The sequence below is a fragment of the Triticum dicoccoides genome, chromosome 2B (genome assembly GCF_002162155.2).
Source record: "Triticum dicoccoides isolate Atlit2015 ecotype Zavitan chromosome 2B, WEW_v2.0, whole genome shotgun sequence".
NCBI classification, from domain to species: domain Eukaryota; kingdom Viridiplantae; phylum Streptophyta; class Magnoliopsida; order Poales; family Poaceae; genus Triticum; species Triticum dicoccoides.
The window spans coordinates 172,332,859-172,348,560 of NC_041383.1; the positions used below are offsets into that span (position 1 = coordinate 172,332,859).

Consider the following 15,702-nt stretch of genomic DNA (forward strand, 5'->3'; position numbering starts at 1 on the left):
GCTTGTTGTAGTTTGTTTCAATGAGCTTGTTCTAGTTTGTTTCGATGAACTTGGTGTAGTCTCTTTCCATGAACTTGTTGTCGTTTCTTTCCAAGAACTTGTTGCCGTTAGAATTAAGTTGCACCGGATTCGTGAAGTTGCTATGAATGTTTGACATGAATAATGTGATTTATGTGAATTGTTGTTTCCTGTGATTTAGTCATTTATATGAATGTTTATATGAATGTTTGACATGAATGATGAAATCTGTCATAAGGACTCATTTAGTCATTTATATGCACAGGGTGCCAGACGCCAGGGTCCTTGGCGTCTGGCTGTAAGTCAGGGGACCAGACGCCAGGGTCCTTGGCGTCTGGATGTAAGTCAGGGGACCAAACGCCAGGGTCCTTGGCGTCTGGTAGTCGACTGACACCAGAAACAGGGTAAAGCAGGGGAGCCAGACGCCAGGGTCCTTGGCGTCTGGTCCTGGTGCAGACAATACTTGTCTTTTTACTTGTAGTTTTGTCTTTTCACTTGTAGTCTCGAATAACATACATACATAAGCATTGCATAGTCTTTTCATACCACTATAGTTGACAAATGACAAACATAGTTCAAATTACAAACATAGTTCATGACCACGATGGTCTACGATACAATGTCTCGAATGACATAGCAAATTACAAACATAGTTCAAATTACACAAATAGTCTCAAATGAGAAGTTCATCACATACAATGTCTAGAATGACATAAGTAGTTCATGACCACGGTGGTTGAAATGACATGAACATCACATATAACTCGGTTTCCTGTAGCAATGCAAGTCAACAACCCTTTTCCATTCCCATTCTTCCAGCATTTCTTGAATCTTGTCATCATCAGTTATGTCAACCAATTTTCTTTCCCCGGGGCCATCCGACTTCCTCCTGCTGACGTAGTACACAAAATCCTCTTCCTTCAACCCTTGCTTCAACATGAATTTAGTCTTCAACCAATCGAAAGTGAGGTCCACTTGACTAACTTGCACAATACATGGAGACAAGCCATGCACATGAACAACAGGGCTAAGCACCCACTGAGTTTCGTTAGCCATCTACAACACACAAATCTCTTAGTAGCTAACCTATGATACATTAAACCACGAGGAAAACAAACTAGGGTTTTCACAAAAGTATGATAAATTAAACCAACCAAAAAATGGGGGTGGAGTTGATTTACCTTCTAGTCTCGAAATCCTGAAGATCCAACGGTGAAACCGGACCGATTTGTGAGAGATCTAAGGGGGGGGGTTAGGGTACTGGACGAGGGAGTGACGTTGGGAGGGCTAGAGGTGAGAGTGGGTGGATATGAGTGAAATGAGAGGGGTAGAGGTGGAGATGAATGGATGAGAAGGCTAGAGGTGGGCCCAAAATCTTATCCACTCGAATCTTATCCATCAGACAAGAATGCTTTCTGGACACCAGACGCCATGGACCTTGGCGTCTGGATGACCATCAGACACACCAGACAGCTTGTCTGGTCACCTGCGTGAGCATAGCAAGCCAGACGCCAGGGTTCCTGGCGTCTGGATATGGACAACCAGACGCCATGGACCTTGGCGTCTGGATGTCCATCAAACACACGTCTGCTCACCTGCGCGACACACCAGACGGCCTGTCTGGTCACCTGCGCGAGCAAAGCAAGCCAGACGCCAGGGTTCCTGGCGTCTGGGTGTGGGAGGTAGACGCCATGCACCTTGGCGTCTGGTTGTCATCAGACACACTAGACAGCCTGTCTGGTCACCTGCGCGAGCAAAGCAAGCCAGACGCCAGGGTTCCTGGCGTCTGGGTGTGGGAGGCAGACGCCATGCACCTTGGCGTCTGGTTGTCCATCAGACACACCAGACAGCCTGTCTGGTCACCTGCGCGAGCAAAGCAAGCCAGACGCCAGGGACCCTGGCGTCTGGGTGTGGGCCTGGTGTTTTTGCACACAGCTTGTTAAAGTTTTTGCTTAGCAACTAGCAAACACTGTTAAATATGAACAAAGCATGCTAGTCTCAACCAAGAATATGAACAAAGCATACTAACTAGTCTCGAATGACGAACATAGTTTGCACATAATCTCAAATAGTCTCGAATGACAGAAATAGTTCATGACCACACAAGGTCTCGAATAATAAGTTCATACATTAAACAAAGTCTCGACAGTTCATCATCGACGCCGGTGCCTTTCCATTTGTCTACTGAGTAGTACGGGGCCACTTTCCCTTCTTGTCACGTGCCTCGTCCTCCTCTCGTGCATCGCGAGCCCTTGCAAGTTTTCTTGCCCTCTCTTCTTGACGAGCCGCCTTCTCTTTGCGTGCCCTCTCTTGCTCACGCATCTTGCGCTCACGAGCCTCCTTCTCACGACGCTCCCGCTCCAATCCCCGTGCATAGGACTCCTCGAATAGGCGCTGCCTCCGTAACCAATCTCGACGTTGGTCCTCTTGGACATCTTTTGGTACCTCGTGATCTATCCAAGTGAAGTACTTGCAAAGTGGAGGAGGGGACTACATATAAACCATGATTTTGTTAGACATATGAGTGACAACTTGTTGATGTTTTTTATATGTACACCTAACATACCGGTGGTATGTCATATGCGTTAGTTGGCCTTCGACGATCATGTGCATAGTTGGGACACACGAAAAACCTTCTACCTTCTGTCCATGACTTGTTGCGGTCAGTGGACACCTTCATCTTGCAAACATCACCACACCAACATGGTGGTGTGGGCACATCCTTCTCCTTCTCCTTGTCCAAACTGGCCTCCAACCACGTCTTCGGCATGTCCTCTTGGTCCGCGCACGCCGGCCTCGTCCTGGAACCGGATGAAGCCATGCCTACAAAAAGAACAATTGTTAGCACAAGACATAAAGAGAGCAAATGCGTAAATACAGTAAATGAATAAATGCTAGGAATTGTATGAACAAATAATATACCATTATTATTAGATCAACCATCTAGATTAAGCAAATAACCGAAGGCCGATCCATTATCAACCATTCCTCTACGACCACCTCTAGCACTTGTGCTTCCTCTTCGACCACCGCCACCTCTAGCACTTGTGCCTGCTCGACCACCACCTCTAGCACTTGTGCTAGCTCGACCACCACCTCTAGCACTTGTGCTAGCTCGACCACCACCTCTAGCACTTGTGCTAGCTCGACCACCACCTCTAGCACTTGTGCTCCCTCTACCAACACTAGCACCTCTAGCACTTGTGCTCCCTCTACGACCACCACTACCACCTCTGACACTCGTGCTTCCTCGACCACCACCACCGTCACCTCTTCCACCTCTTTCACCATCGGTGCCGCCTCCACGACTTGTTTTTCTTTTTTTGGTTTTCTTATTTTTGCATGTCCGCTCATTGTGTCCCCCTTCACCGCACACCCCACAGTTGATAATGTCAGGAGCCTTCATGAAATGACTGCTACCAAATTGTTTCATGCCAGTGTATCCAGCCAGGTCATCCATATCACCCCTGAACCTCTTAGTTCTCCTTCTACCCTTCGTCTCCACCTTCAGAAGAGGGTCTGGCCTAATATGAGGGCCATGGTACTCAGGCCACTGTGATTGGTCCAAGAAAGGGTGAAATCTTGGCGCCCATGTCAACCTAGTAGCTTCCACATGGAACTCTTGCATCCTCACGGTTTTTCCATCATTAACATGTATGTTTCTCGCCTTCGCCGCCGTTATCAAATGCGAGCATGGCCAATGATACTTACTAGGCCTCTCGCACTGGCACCACCGAGTCTTCAGTTTCACCTCAAATGCAGCACCACCATATTGTCTACCATCTCATGTTGTGCCACCTGGCTCATCAATTTGATAGATCATTTCAAGTCTATCGAATATGATAACTTGTTGCCGTGAAGACTTGCTTGCTTGTAACTGCAACCATTCATCAACCTTTTCCGGATAATCCTTTTTTTCACCTATCCATTTTGCAGTCTCTTCAGAATGCCTCTGAAAGTACTCATTAAGCTTGAAGAAGGTGTACTCCACTATTGTAGTCACCGGCAAAGCACGAGCACCCTTCAACACATTGTTGAAACATTCTACGAGATTGCTCGTCATGTCGCCATATCGCCAACCACCATCGTCATGAGCGCGTGCCCACTTGTGCTTCTCGCTTAAATTCCTAGTTAAGAAGTCTTTTCCCCCTTCGTTCACCGCTGCAAAGAGTTTGTTGTACCGAGCATCGAAACCTTGGGTGGTGAAGGCCACACATACATGGGTAAGGTCTTTGCTGAGCTCCTTGCTCTTACATGCCCGGTAAAAGTTAGCCACGAAATGCCTCATGCACCATCTGTGGTGAAGCTTTGGAAATCCTGGAATAACAATGTCCATTGCCTTGAGTATGCCATGATGCCGGTCCGATATGATGCATACCTCCCTAGCCCCAATCACGTTGTGCCTAACATGACCCATGAACCACTCCCAGTTGTCTTGGTGCTCGGAAGGCACCAAAGCAAATGCACACGGCAACACGTTGTAGTTTGATGAGTGCGCCATTGCTACCATTAGTGTGCCCTTATATCTATCGGTCAAGAACGTGGCATCTATAGACAAGACCGGACGACAATGCTGAAACGCCTCCACACATTGTCCATAACTCCAGAAGGCAAGGTGGAACACTCCCTCGTGATCCTCGACCACATGAAACATGCCCGGGTTCCTTTGTGCAATCGCGGCCAACAACCTTGGGAGCTGGTTGTATGCTTCTTCATATCCATCGTACAACATCCTAATAGCATTTGCCTTTGCCTTCCATGCCTTCCCATACTTGACTTCATAACCAAATTGTTTTTTCACCGTCCGCATGAGAAACCTCACTTTCACAGTGGGATCAAAGGCTATGTCTTTCATCCATTTGTATCCAAGATACTCAGATGTGAGTTCACGGTGTATCTTTCTAAGTCGTTTCGATGGCGGTTTGCATCTATGAGTGGTATCACAACTTTTTAACACCCATTCTTCGGTTTCTTTAAGCTTTCTTGCACAAACCTTCCATGTGCATTCCTTTTGCTCACACACCACGGTGTAACGCAACTTCATGTCGGAGTGCTCAACATAAATTGGCCTATGGTTTCAAATGGCATAGTCAGCCAACCAAAACTTCAGCATAGGCAAGCTCTGAAACTTCAATCCTTTTTTCAAATAAGCAGTCTCGTCCTCATTCTCCACCCTTGGTTCTCCTGGATCCGGGCATGGTGTTGGCTCAATCGCCGTCATTCTCATTCCACCGTCAACAACAGCTTTATGGGCAAGGCTGAGATCTTTAAACAAGTGAGTTCTTTTTTGTAAGCCCGTCAGCTCAAAGTGGATTTGGTTCTCCTCCTTTGTGAATCCATCCTTGTCCAACTGTTCAACTGGACCCTCGTCATCCGAGTCATACGCATATTGACGCCTAAAAGGCAAGTCACGATCCATGTCCTTTTGCGCTATGTACGCATCCAAGTCACCAACATCATTACCATGAAACCCTTCCTCTTGCTCTTCGTCGTCATCATAAGCATCTTCATCCTCTTGAATTACTCCGTCACCAGCAATCACCTCAACTTCATTTGCTTGGCTAGTTGGTGGTTGGCTAGAAGCATTGGGGGCATACAACTCAACCTCATTTGCTTTGATAGATGGTACACGGGGATGTGGTGGGGCATAAACATTGGGGGCATCAACCACAATCCTATGCTCAACAAGTGGCACCATTGTCCTCTCGCTCATGTCATCCATTGGGGAAGAGACATGCCGGTTCAAATCAAAGGTAAACCGAGGAGATTCAACCTTGGTGGCAAACAATTCAAGTGACTTGTCTTCCGATTGGGATACTTTTTCCTTGTATACATCCCAATGCAAATCCGAGGTGATAGGCATACTTTTCAAGCGAGATTTGGCTCCAACTCCAACATCATACCTTCCTATTAACTTAACATCAACATTGGTGTCCATCCACTTCAAGACTTGTCTCACTTTTGCAACAACATCCTCATAGCTAGGGCTTGTATCAAAAACCAATGGTTCCTCACCCGTGCCGGCATTGTTACTCAAGAATGCCTCCTTGTCAATGTAATGAACATTAACAAGTCTCTCCATCTAAAAATAACATGAATGCATTTAAGACTTCAATGAGAATTGGTGTTTATCCAAATACATCTTATTATATCCAAATCATATCAACACTAAATTATTGGTGATGTCCACAAAAGTATCACTAATTAACACACACTAAGCAAAGTTAACCCTAATCACTAACTAACCCTAACCCCCAATCATTCTACTCAACAAGCATATATTCCTACTACACACCATGCATAGCACTATATTATCAAAGTTAACCAAGCCATTCACACTAACATAAGGGGGAGAAAACATGAACTAGGGTTCCACCAACATGTATAAAATGCAACCAAAATGACAAGACTTAACAAAAAATAATTGGATGATTTGGGGGAGATTAATAAGAGCAACAAAGTGATGGAAAGATCCACCTAAGGGATGTACCTTTTGGAGAGGATTTGAGGGGGGAGCTTGAGGGGTGAGAGAGAGTGGGGAGGCAGCAGCTCTTCTTCAAGCTCGGGCTGGATTGGGGAAAGTGTGTGGGGTGGGACCCACACACTCTCCCGGTGGGGTTATCCACTTACCGGGGCCAGACGCCAGGGTCCCTGGCGTCTGGCCCCTTTGCCACGTCAGCTGGTCAACGGGCAGGCGGGCAGTGCGGGCCAGGGGCCAGACGCCAGGGACCGTGGCGTCTGCTTCGCAACCCAGACGTCAGGGACCTTGGCGTCACCAAAAAGGATCAGAAACGAATTTTTTTTGTAAACGAGGTCAAATCGGGATTTAGTTTGCCAGAGAGGTCATAACAGTAATTTTGTCCGGCTTAGGGCACATGATGCCTGCGTGGGTAGCTACATGCATCAACTGTGTCTCTGGTTGTGGGGTCGTAGTGGTTGCCTAGGGTCGTACCGTCCGGCAACATTGTGCCATGGGTGGGCGACACACGCCACTGTGCCTACTGGAGTAGCGCATACAAACACAGATGGTTGCAAAATGAGTGCGCGCCTATGCATGCTAATTATTTCGATTAGTCAGCGTTTCAGCTGATCTTGTCGATCGTTAATCCACCTTCCAAAAACAAGGAAACTACGCGTATATAGATGGATATACATTGGAGTATTGGAGCAGATGGTTACGCATGTACTCCAACATTGGCATGCAACTAGCTCGCTACGCATGTAGTTGAGTTGAAATGCTAAATTGATCGATCTGATCTGAAACGCGCACGGACGGACAGACGGACTTACATACAGCATGTAGGATCGGTGTTGTTGGTTCATGCATGCATGCATGTATGGACGAATGAATCATGTTCCCTCGCTGTTTAACGAAATTGAATCGTCTACCACGCACGTAGCATAGCTTAGCCTTAGCGTTGCTTAGAGTATGGGGTCAGCCAGCCAGCCAGCTCACCCGTTACATTACCATTGGACTGATCGATCGATCGCCGCACGGATGGATGGACGCAACGAGAGAAATCAGTTCTCCCCTCGGCTCAATCATCCTTTGCCTTTAGTTGGCACCGTGGGGAAGAGAAGACAACGATGCACGTTGAATTTCCGTGTCATGCATGGCCCCTCCCACGTACGAGCGCATGCATGCATGCATGCATGAGTGTGTGTGTGTGTGTACTGAGATGAGCTATGCATCGATAGCTATATTAATTTTGTAGCTTGCCCATGCAGCGGCACCAACCATCGATGGATCGTTCCAGGCACCGGCCACCGTTTTACAGCTACATTTGGTCCGTCTAAGATATGGTTCCCTGTGCTGTGAACTACTCGTAGGAAGGATATGAGAAAGATCGGGCCGCCGCATGGAACCGGGTGCTTTTGACTCACCAACTACGGCTCCGCCGGTGAAGAAGAAGCCAAGCGCAAGCGCGCGCCCGCCGACCAGCGCCGTGGTTTTCTCCTTTCTGGGATACGCGCGGCACGGGAGAGCAGGCAGGCAGGCGTAGACGGGGCCGAGCCGGCCGGCGGCACATTTCCATCAACAAAGTCAAATCAAGTGGATGGGAGGGAAGATGGGAAGCGAGGCCGGCCGTAGGTGGGCATCATCGATCAGAAATGTGACGTACGGGCCAGCCTGGCCCCAGATCATGCATCCGGTGGTGGTGGTTTGACTATCAACGCTAGGGCCCCTCAATGTCCTACTAGCGGCTATAGCTAGCTAGCACTGTGGTATACGTGCTCACGGATCGAGCTTCGAGCACTATAGCGTTGAAACCAGGAGCGAGGTTCCTGGCCGCCCAAAATTTTATTCGAAAGAGGCTGGTTGTATGAGAGGGCAAAATTACAGCATGCGTCCACGTACAGGAACTAGACTTTGAGCAAAGTAGAGTGTTACAGCTATACTAGATAAAAGTCAAGGATCTACAATGGGTTTGGAGCAATGACAGTATGGCAAAGGTATCGGCATCGAGGCGCTGACTCGTTTATGTGCTTTCATATATGCCACAAACATGAACATTGGTGGAGAATTCGGATAATCAAAACGGATTCATACAATAATCAATCTTCATAAGCATTGGGTCTCTTTGTTTTGCAGGAGTTCCGCGTATATAATGGCCTAGGGCCTCCTTGATTCCAAGGATTTCTAAATGAAATTTGTGGGATTCTAACCTTTATACTTTCTTCATTCATACAATGGTTTTTTGATTCATAGGACTAAAATCCATATAACTTCTTCCTTAGGATTTATTTGTACTAACTTTCATATGAAAATTTAGATCCACCCGCATCTCGTGTGAAGAATCCTACGTTATGTGCAATCAAACGTACACACTTATCCTATTGGATTGAATATGGTGTGCCAATCCATTCATATGTTTTCCATATTCCTGTGTTTTGAAAATCCTGCAAAACAAGGAGGCGCTAATTTCTCAAAGGTTCAGGAAGCATTCAATAGTTTCATATAAGAAGTTGAAAACAATAAAGAGAGAAATAAAAATGTCAATTTTCCGTGGAGTATTCAAGTCTATGGGTGTTGCAATTTATGGGGTTATATGTTTTTCTTTTCCAAATTGTCACCAAAAGAGAGAATCCTCACCTAAATGTAACCAAGGGGGCCATGTCAGAGGGAGCCATACTCCCGTCGCAATTTTCCTCTTGTGGCAAATAATCAAAGTACATCAACTCAAACAAACTAAAGCAAACCAAAAGTGGACGATACATGTTCATGATAAAACATAAACTTCCATCAAGGTTTTTCAAAGTCAACATCTCCAGGTTAACTGTTTGCATCTTAATGTTCTACCATGAATTAGATAAAAGAAATTACATAACACAAAACATACACAAAGCTAAATTTACTCAATGTTTTTAAAGACATGCATGAATTACCTACCTCAATAGAGTGAGAATCTAAGACATTGATCATACTGTAGCGGGGGATAGACCCCTTGTGAGGAAAGTTGTCAAAACATTGCTTTATCGCCATATTCCCGGTGAAGTTCTATATCTCGACTGAATAGCCTTCGACGAAAACACAACTAACACTATCCTCAAGGGCACCAAGGCTAAGTGGCGGGGGACATTGCTACCCTGATTTAACCATAACTACCAGTACTTCTTCGACATATGATCAAGAAATGATTGCCAAGCAAAAGAGCATGATTAGGTCTTGAGCAAGAAGTTCTCTCACATCAATTTGGACCCGATAGAAGCTATAGAACAAGTCCTCAGGTGCTGAACTGAAATTCAGACAATTGAGATATACCTGACTTGGGACGACATTGTCTTTAGACCCGAACTCTGAATTGAGATAAGCTTTCCAGCAAGTCCAAAACAACTCAATTCAAAGTTCACCCCTTGGTCTTACATAGGTAGATCAACCTCGTAGCGTTTCTTCTGTTTGATTGAGTTTTAGTGGTTGCTACTTTTTGCCATTGACACGAGAATCGGGAAGACCTTGGTACTACTCATGTTCAGTGTCCCGCTGTGTCAATCAAGTACTTCAATTTATATCTGTAGCTCAAATTGTACATCTTAAATTCATGCTTGTTATTTGGTTGCATGCAGGGATTATGTTCTTTGACAAATCAATTGTGTTTTCAACACCGTCAATAATCATTACCAAATTACCAAAGTTGGTTTGGCGATCGCTAATTCACACCGTCTTAGGGTTTGTTATTATCCAGACGCTGTCAACTTTTTCATGGAAAATTCTCATTGTGGTCTTTACGTGTGCACAGAAACAGAATGCTCAGTGTGAACTTCACATTCTGACTCTCTATCGACGCGGCGGTGAAACCACACGCAGTCAGTCAGTCAGTCAGGCAGAGCGCTCCAAGGCAGCTCACCGGTCCCGGGACACGCTTCCCGTCATCCGAGACAGGTCAGCACGCGCCCCGCGCCTCTGGCGTCCCGCGTGACATCCCCCGTGAACACGTGGCGGCCCGGCCCGGCGCTTTTCCGCATCCGACGGTGGCCCACCCTCACCGCGCGTCTCCCGCTGGCCATCCCCGTCTCGGCCCTCCTCCTACTCGGTCTACTCCCGCTATATATTTGCCCAGTGGCTCAAGCAGCCACCCCGGTAGTTGTCGCTCGCTCGCACCAAGAAATACATACATACCACAGCTCTACTGCACTCGCTCCGGTTGATCCATCGGCCTCGAGGTGGGATCCAGCGGCGGCCAGCGGGGTCAAACAGGATCGGCACGAGGAGAAATCGCGAGGTCCGTTCGGTTGTTGCGCGGCGCGATGGGCGTGCTCTTCTCGTGTCCCGTGGAGGACGACGGCGAATGCGGCCTCGTCGCGGCGTCGGCGGCGGCGGCGGAGGAGCAGCAGGCCACGTTCCTCAAGGCGTCGCTCGGCTCCGGCAAGCTCCGGATCGAGGGCTCCCTCAGCTTCAAGCGGCTCCAGCTGGTGGAGCCCAATATCTCAATCACCAGTGACTCGCCCCGCCCCGACGCCGTCGCGGTGACCGCGCCGGTCCCGGTGCCGAGGGAGCTCCTCCGGACGCGGTTCGCCGACGCGGCGGTTACGGCGGCGGCGCAGCCGGAGAGCCCCAAGCACGAGGCGGCGGCCGTGACGCTGCAGAAGGTGTACAAGAGCTTCCGGACGCGGCGCCGGCTCGCCGACTGCGCCGTGCTCGTGGAGCAGAACTGGTGGGAGCTGCTGGACTTCGCGCTGCTCAAGCGGAGCTCCGTCTCCTTCTTCGACATCGAGCGGCAGGAGACCGCCGTGTCCAAGTGGGCGCGCGCCAGGACCAGGGCCGCCAAAGTAAGCAATTTCTGATGAAATGCATCAGTCTGCTCTTCAAGAAATCTCTCTGATGCCATCTCCATCCCTGAAATTGGACTAACAAATAGTGTGATTTCAGGTCGGAAAAGGGCTGTCCAAGGATGAGAAGGCTCGGAAGCTCGCATTGCAGCACTGGCTTGAAGCTGTGAGTACTTTTGTCAGAGAAACTGCAGAATGTTCAGTTAATTTTGATGTTTTTGCCAAGCAATGTGCTCATGTCACTGATGAAATTTCTGATGAACAGATTGACCCGCGTCACCGGTACGGCCACAACCTTCACTACTACTACGACTGCTGGCTGAGGTGCGAAAGCAGGGAGCCTTTCTTCTACTGGTGAGTGTCACAGCTCAACTGGTCGTGGTTGTTGGAATTTCTGAACCTTTGGTCAGATCAAGAGATGATGAAGTTGTAACCTTATGGACTGATCAGCATGTTTGGTTCTTTAGGCTCGACATAGGAGAGGGCAAGGAGATCAACCTCGAGGAGCGGTGCCCGCGGTCGAAGCTTCTCAGTCAGTGCATCAAGTATCTTGGTCCGGTAAGTTTTCGCAAACATTTTACACGGGATAAATGGATAGCTGGAGTAGAATGCAGGTCCATGAGAGTTCAGAAAGACTAATGATTCAAACTGTATATGTGTTGTCCCTGCAGAAAGAGAGAGAGGACTATGAGGTTGTGATTGAGGATGGCAAGTTCATGTACAAGAACAGCAGGCAAATCCTCGATACGTCGGGCGGTCCGAGGGATGCAAAGTGGATCTTTGTGCTGAGCACATCCAGGAATCTGTATGTTGGGCAGGTAATGTTCAGGCTTCAGATTAGAGTACTATCAACACACAACATTGCATTTGACCTATCACCTATGTGTATTGGATCATCATCTAACATTGTCTAAAACTCTGCTTTCTGCAGAAGAAAAAGGGCACATTTCAGCATTCTAGCTTTCTCGCCGGAGGCGCCGCGTCTGCTGCGGGGCGACTAGTTGTTGAAGATGGAGTTCTGAAGGCTATCTGGCCTCACAGTGGGCACTACCGCCCCACAGAAGAGAACTTCCAGGAATTCCAGGACTTCCTCAGAGAGAACAAGGTTGATCTCAGCGATGTTAAGGTGAGCAACTATGCCGGTGACCGGTGATTGGGATAGAATGAGAAAGTTCTCAAATGTGCTGACAATAGGTTTATCCAATTTGCATTCTCAATTGTTGTTTTTGTGTGATTGTAGATGAGCCCAACTGAAGAGGATGAGGAGTTTTGGAGCAGGCTGAGAAGCATCCCTTCTGAGCGGTGCACCGATGCCGACAAACCCGAAGAAGAAATGGTTCCTGCTGCAGAAACCATCCCTTGCCTGGCACCTCAGGTCACTGAAGCTACACCTGAAAATGTCATCCAACTCCAAGAAACAAGCAAAGATCATAGCCAACCGGAGATATTAACAAGGCTGGATTCATCGAAAGGCGCTGTAAACATCGAAAAATCAACAAATTCCATGCCTGAAGATCATCAGGAAGATAGCGACGATGATCATTCATCGGTGCCAAGGGAGAAGATCATTGGGAGAGTCAACTCATATCAGCTGGGGAAGCAAGGGTCCTTCAAGTGGACCACCGGCGCCGGACCCCGGATCATTTGCGTCAGGGACTACCCGCCGGAGCTCCAGCACCGGGCGCTGGAGGAGGTGCACCTGTCCCCGAGGAGGAGCGGCAGGCCGACGTCGAGGTTCTCGTCGCCGCAGAGGGGCGGCAGCCCGATGTCGAGAGGGTGTGAACCGCTGACGCCGAGAGAGGCGTTCCATGCCACGCACCTGCAGCAAGGATTACTGATCAGTTTATGATGAATGAGCTATTCTTGTTCATCAGTTGTGCATATGGATAGAGGAATAAAGTCACCTATTGGGAGTAAAAAAGAAGTGCTCCTTGTGTAGATCTTGTAGTGATGTATTTATACGTGATGTTCAAATTGGACACAAGTGCAGATATCAATACAAATTCTTTCATTCTTTGGTCTTTTATTCCCCTTCCGAGAGAATGCAATTTCCAAATTCAGAACTTGGAGTTCTAACTTTTAAGGCATTCCCATCAGAAGGAATGGAACTTTAGAATGCCAAGGTTTTTATCTCATAGAAATGCCCAGCCAAAACTTGTTGAATATGATTATCATTCTACTAATTCATCAAAAGTTAAATTAAGGATTGGACGGGCATTATGCGCAGAAAAAAAGGATTGTGCGGGCCTTCTTCTCACAGAGACAACACCCTTAAAAAATTAGCAATTAGCAAATGCTGCAAGTTTTGAAATTCCTATTTTGCAGGGCCTTCAAACAGAGAAGGCAACTTTCAAGATCATCGTATTTTGTCCCCATGTGCAACTAAAAGAATTTTAACTTCAGGATTGGTGGGGCCTTCTCACAAAGAGAATGACACCCTTCAAAAATTAGGGTATGCTGCTTAGTGTAGCGTGCACACGGTATTCTTTAGTAAAAGGCGAAAGAATAGTTCGCTCTGTGCTCACCACGCAGCTGCGTGCCTTTCACAGCGGGTTAACGATCGACAAGATCAGCTGAAACGCTGACTAATCAAAATAATTAGTATGCATAGGCGTGCACTCATTTTGCAACTATATATGTGTAGTCCGTATATGCTACTCCAGCAGGCACAGTGGCGTGTGTCGCCTAGCATGGAGCAATACCGCTGGCCGGTACGGTACGATGCTACGCAAGCGCTTCAAGCAGTTTTTTTTTTAAGTTGCAGTCCATGCTGGTGCTTGGCTTAGCTAGCCACGTAGCTATCATGTGCCCTAAGCCGAACGGTACGCGAGGAGCAGAGGCGTTGAGAAACGATTCCCAGTGCGTAGACTTTTGCTCCATGATTTTTCGATCGGTTTAATTCTGCCGGTCTCAATTATTCAGACTAATGACCTAAGCAAGTGCACATATGGAAATACTTGTACGTACATACTACTGTAAATGTTAAGCCATTATCAAGCCCATCGATAGACCATGCTGTTAGCTGACCTTTTTTTTCTTCTGAAATGCTGTTAGCTGAGTTTAGGTAGCAATGCTGGTTCACGCGCGCGGCGTCATGTGGCTGCAGCGCGCAAATAGTCACTAGTAGTACAACTGTACAACTGTACGTGCGAATCTATGGGCAAAGAGAAGAGAAAATTATTTCGACAAGAACCTTCCAAGAAGCTTCTTGGAATGCATCTTATCATCATGTGCGTATCCGTATATGGAACAACATCAAGCAGCCTGTATGTATCTGTGCCTAGGGTTCGTGTCATCTCTACTCCTAATGTCTGAGTTGATAGTCTTGTCTCACTTTGGTTAGTTTTTTCCCACCGTTCTTTTATCCCACCAACGCATTTAAACCGGATTTTACATGGTCTATTTTCGTCTCACCGGTTTATTTTTGACCCACCTCCCACCACCACCTCCCATTGGTTTAAACCGGTTATCAATCTTTGGTAATGCAATAAAATCCACACGGGAATAAATCAGACACGGTCGTCAATCAATCTCAAACCTGCCAAGAGATTTGGTAACACAATAAATTAAAAGGGAAGTGTAGGGGGGGCGTTCTTTGGTAATGCAATAAAATTCACACGGGAATAAATCAAATCACGACCGGCAATCAATCTTAAACCTTTTTTTGCATGGTAATATGTGTCTCATTTATATCATAAAGATCATAGTACAAGCCACGTACATACCGACTTGACAAAACTGAAAATACAGCAGAACGCTAGCCTTTCCACAGAGGAAAACCAGCCAAGAAGTAAAATTACAAACAAGACTGAAGAATCCTCTGAGGTTGACACCAATGCCCGTCACCTGCCTCTGGCACCTCCACTAAAGGATAAAATGACGGATCACCTCCACACCCGAGCTCGACGCGGCTCCATAGCTGATATGCAGCTTTGCGGACCTCCAAGGTGGCTCACCAATAAAAGCGAAGCCATTACCGTTGAATGAATCAGACCGGGCAACACCCCGGACACGCCATCAAACTCCAGATCTGGCACCCCCGCCCAACTAAGACGTTGGAGGAGGAAACCATACCTGCCTGCCATGAACCACGAACCAAGATCCACCATCTTCCAGATGCCGCCGATGTAGACCACAATCTGCATATGCTCCTGGACTACCTCCCAAGCTCCGCGCCAGCGCTGGAGCAAACGTCGTCGCAGCGGCGGAGCCCGAGGACACAGGTCCACCATGAGGATGCCGCCGCCGCCGTACCATCCTTTCTTGCACAGTCTGGTTTCCAAATCCACCCCAAAAACGGATCGCCTCGTTGGGGAAGGATTTGAAGAATTATTATTCGATACCGCCATCGCCATCGCCAAAGCCATGACGATGAACAACCCAAAACTCTAAGACCTAAAACAATCCACACGCATG

At 47.5% G+C, this 15,702-nt stretch overlaps 1 protein-coding gene and 1 non-coding gene across 3 annotated transcripts; one reads left to right on the plus strand and one right to left on the minus strand.

Moving 5' to 3' along the window:
* The first annotated feature begins 10,609 nt into the window (after positions 1–10,609).
* On the plus strand, positions 10,610–13,312 carry LOC119362859 (IQ domain-containing protein IQM2-like). Of its 2 annotated transcripts, XM_037628132.1 has the most exons (7): positions 10,610–11,286; positions 11,387–11,452; positions 11,552–11,640; positions 11,754–11,844; positions 11,958–12,104; positions 12,218–12,412; positions 12,527–13,312. In XM_037628132.1, the coding sequence occupies exons 1-7, from the start codon at positions 10,765–10,767 to the stop codon at positions 13,133–13,135; spliced, it is 1,719 nt and encodes a 572-aa protein (XP_037484029.1). In that variant the 5' UTR covers positions 10,610–10,764; the 3' UTR covers positions 13,136–13,312. The 2 variants fall into 2 exon arrangements, with proteins under 2 accessions (XP_037484029.1, XP_037484028.1); XM_037628131.1 differs by having other exon boundaries at positions 11,387–11,640.
* Positions 13,313–13,699: 387 nt separating this feature from the next.
* On the minus strand, positions 13,700–13,820 carry LOC119266153. The gene has a single exon (XR_005131885.1). It is a non-coding gene; the product is annotated as a U5 spliceosomal RNA (small nuclear RNA).
* Positions 13,821–15,702: the final 1,882 nt, after the last annotated feature.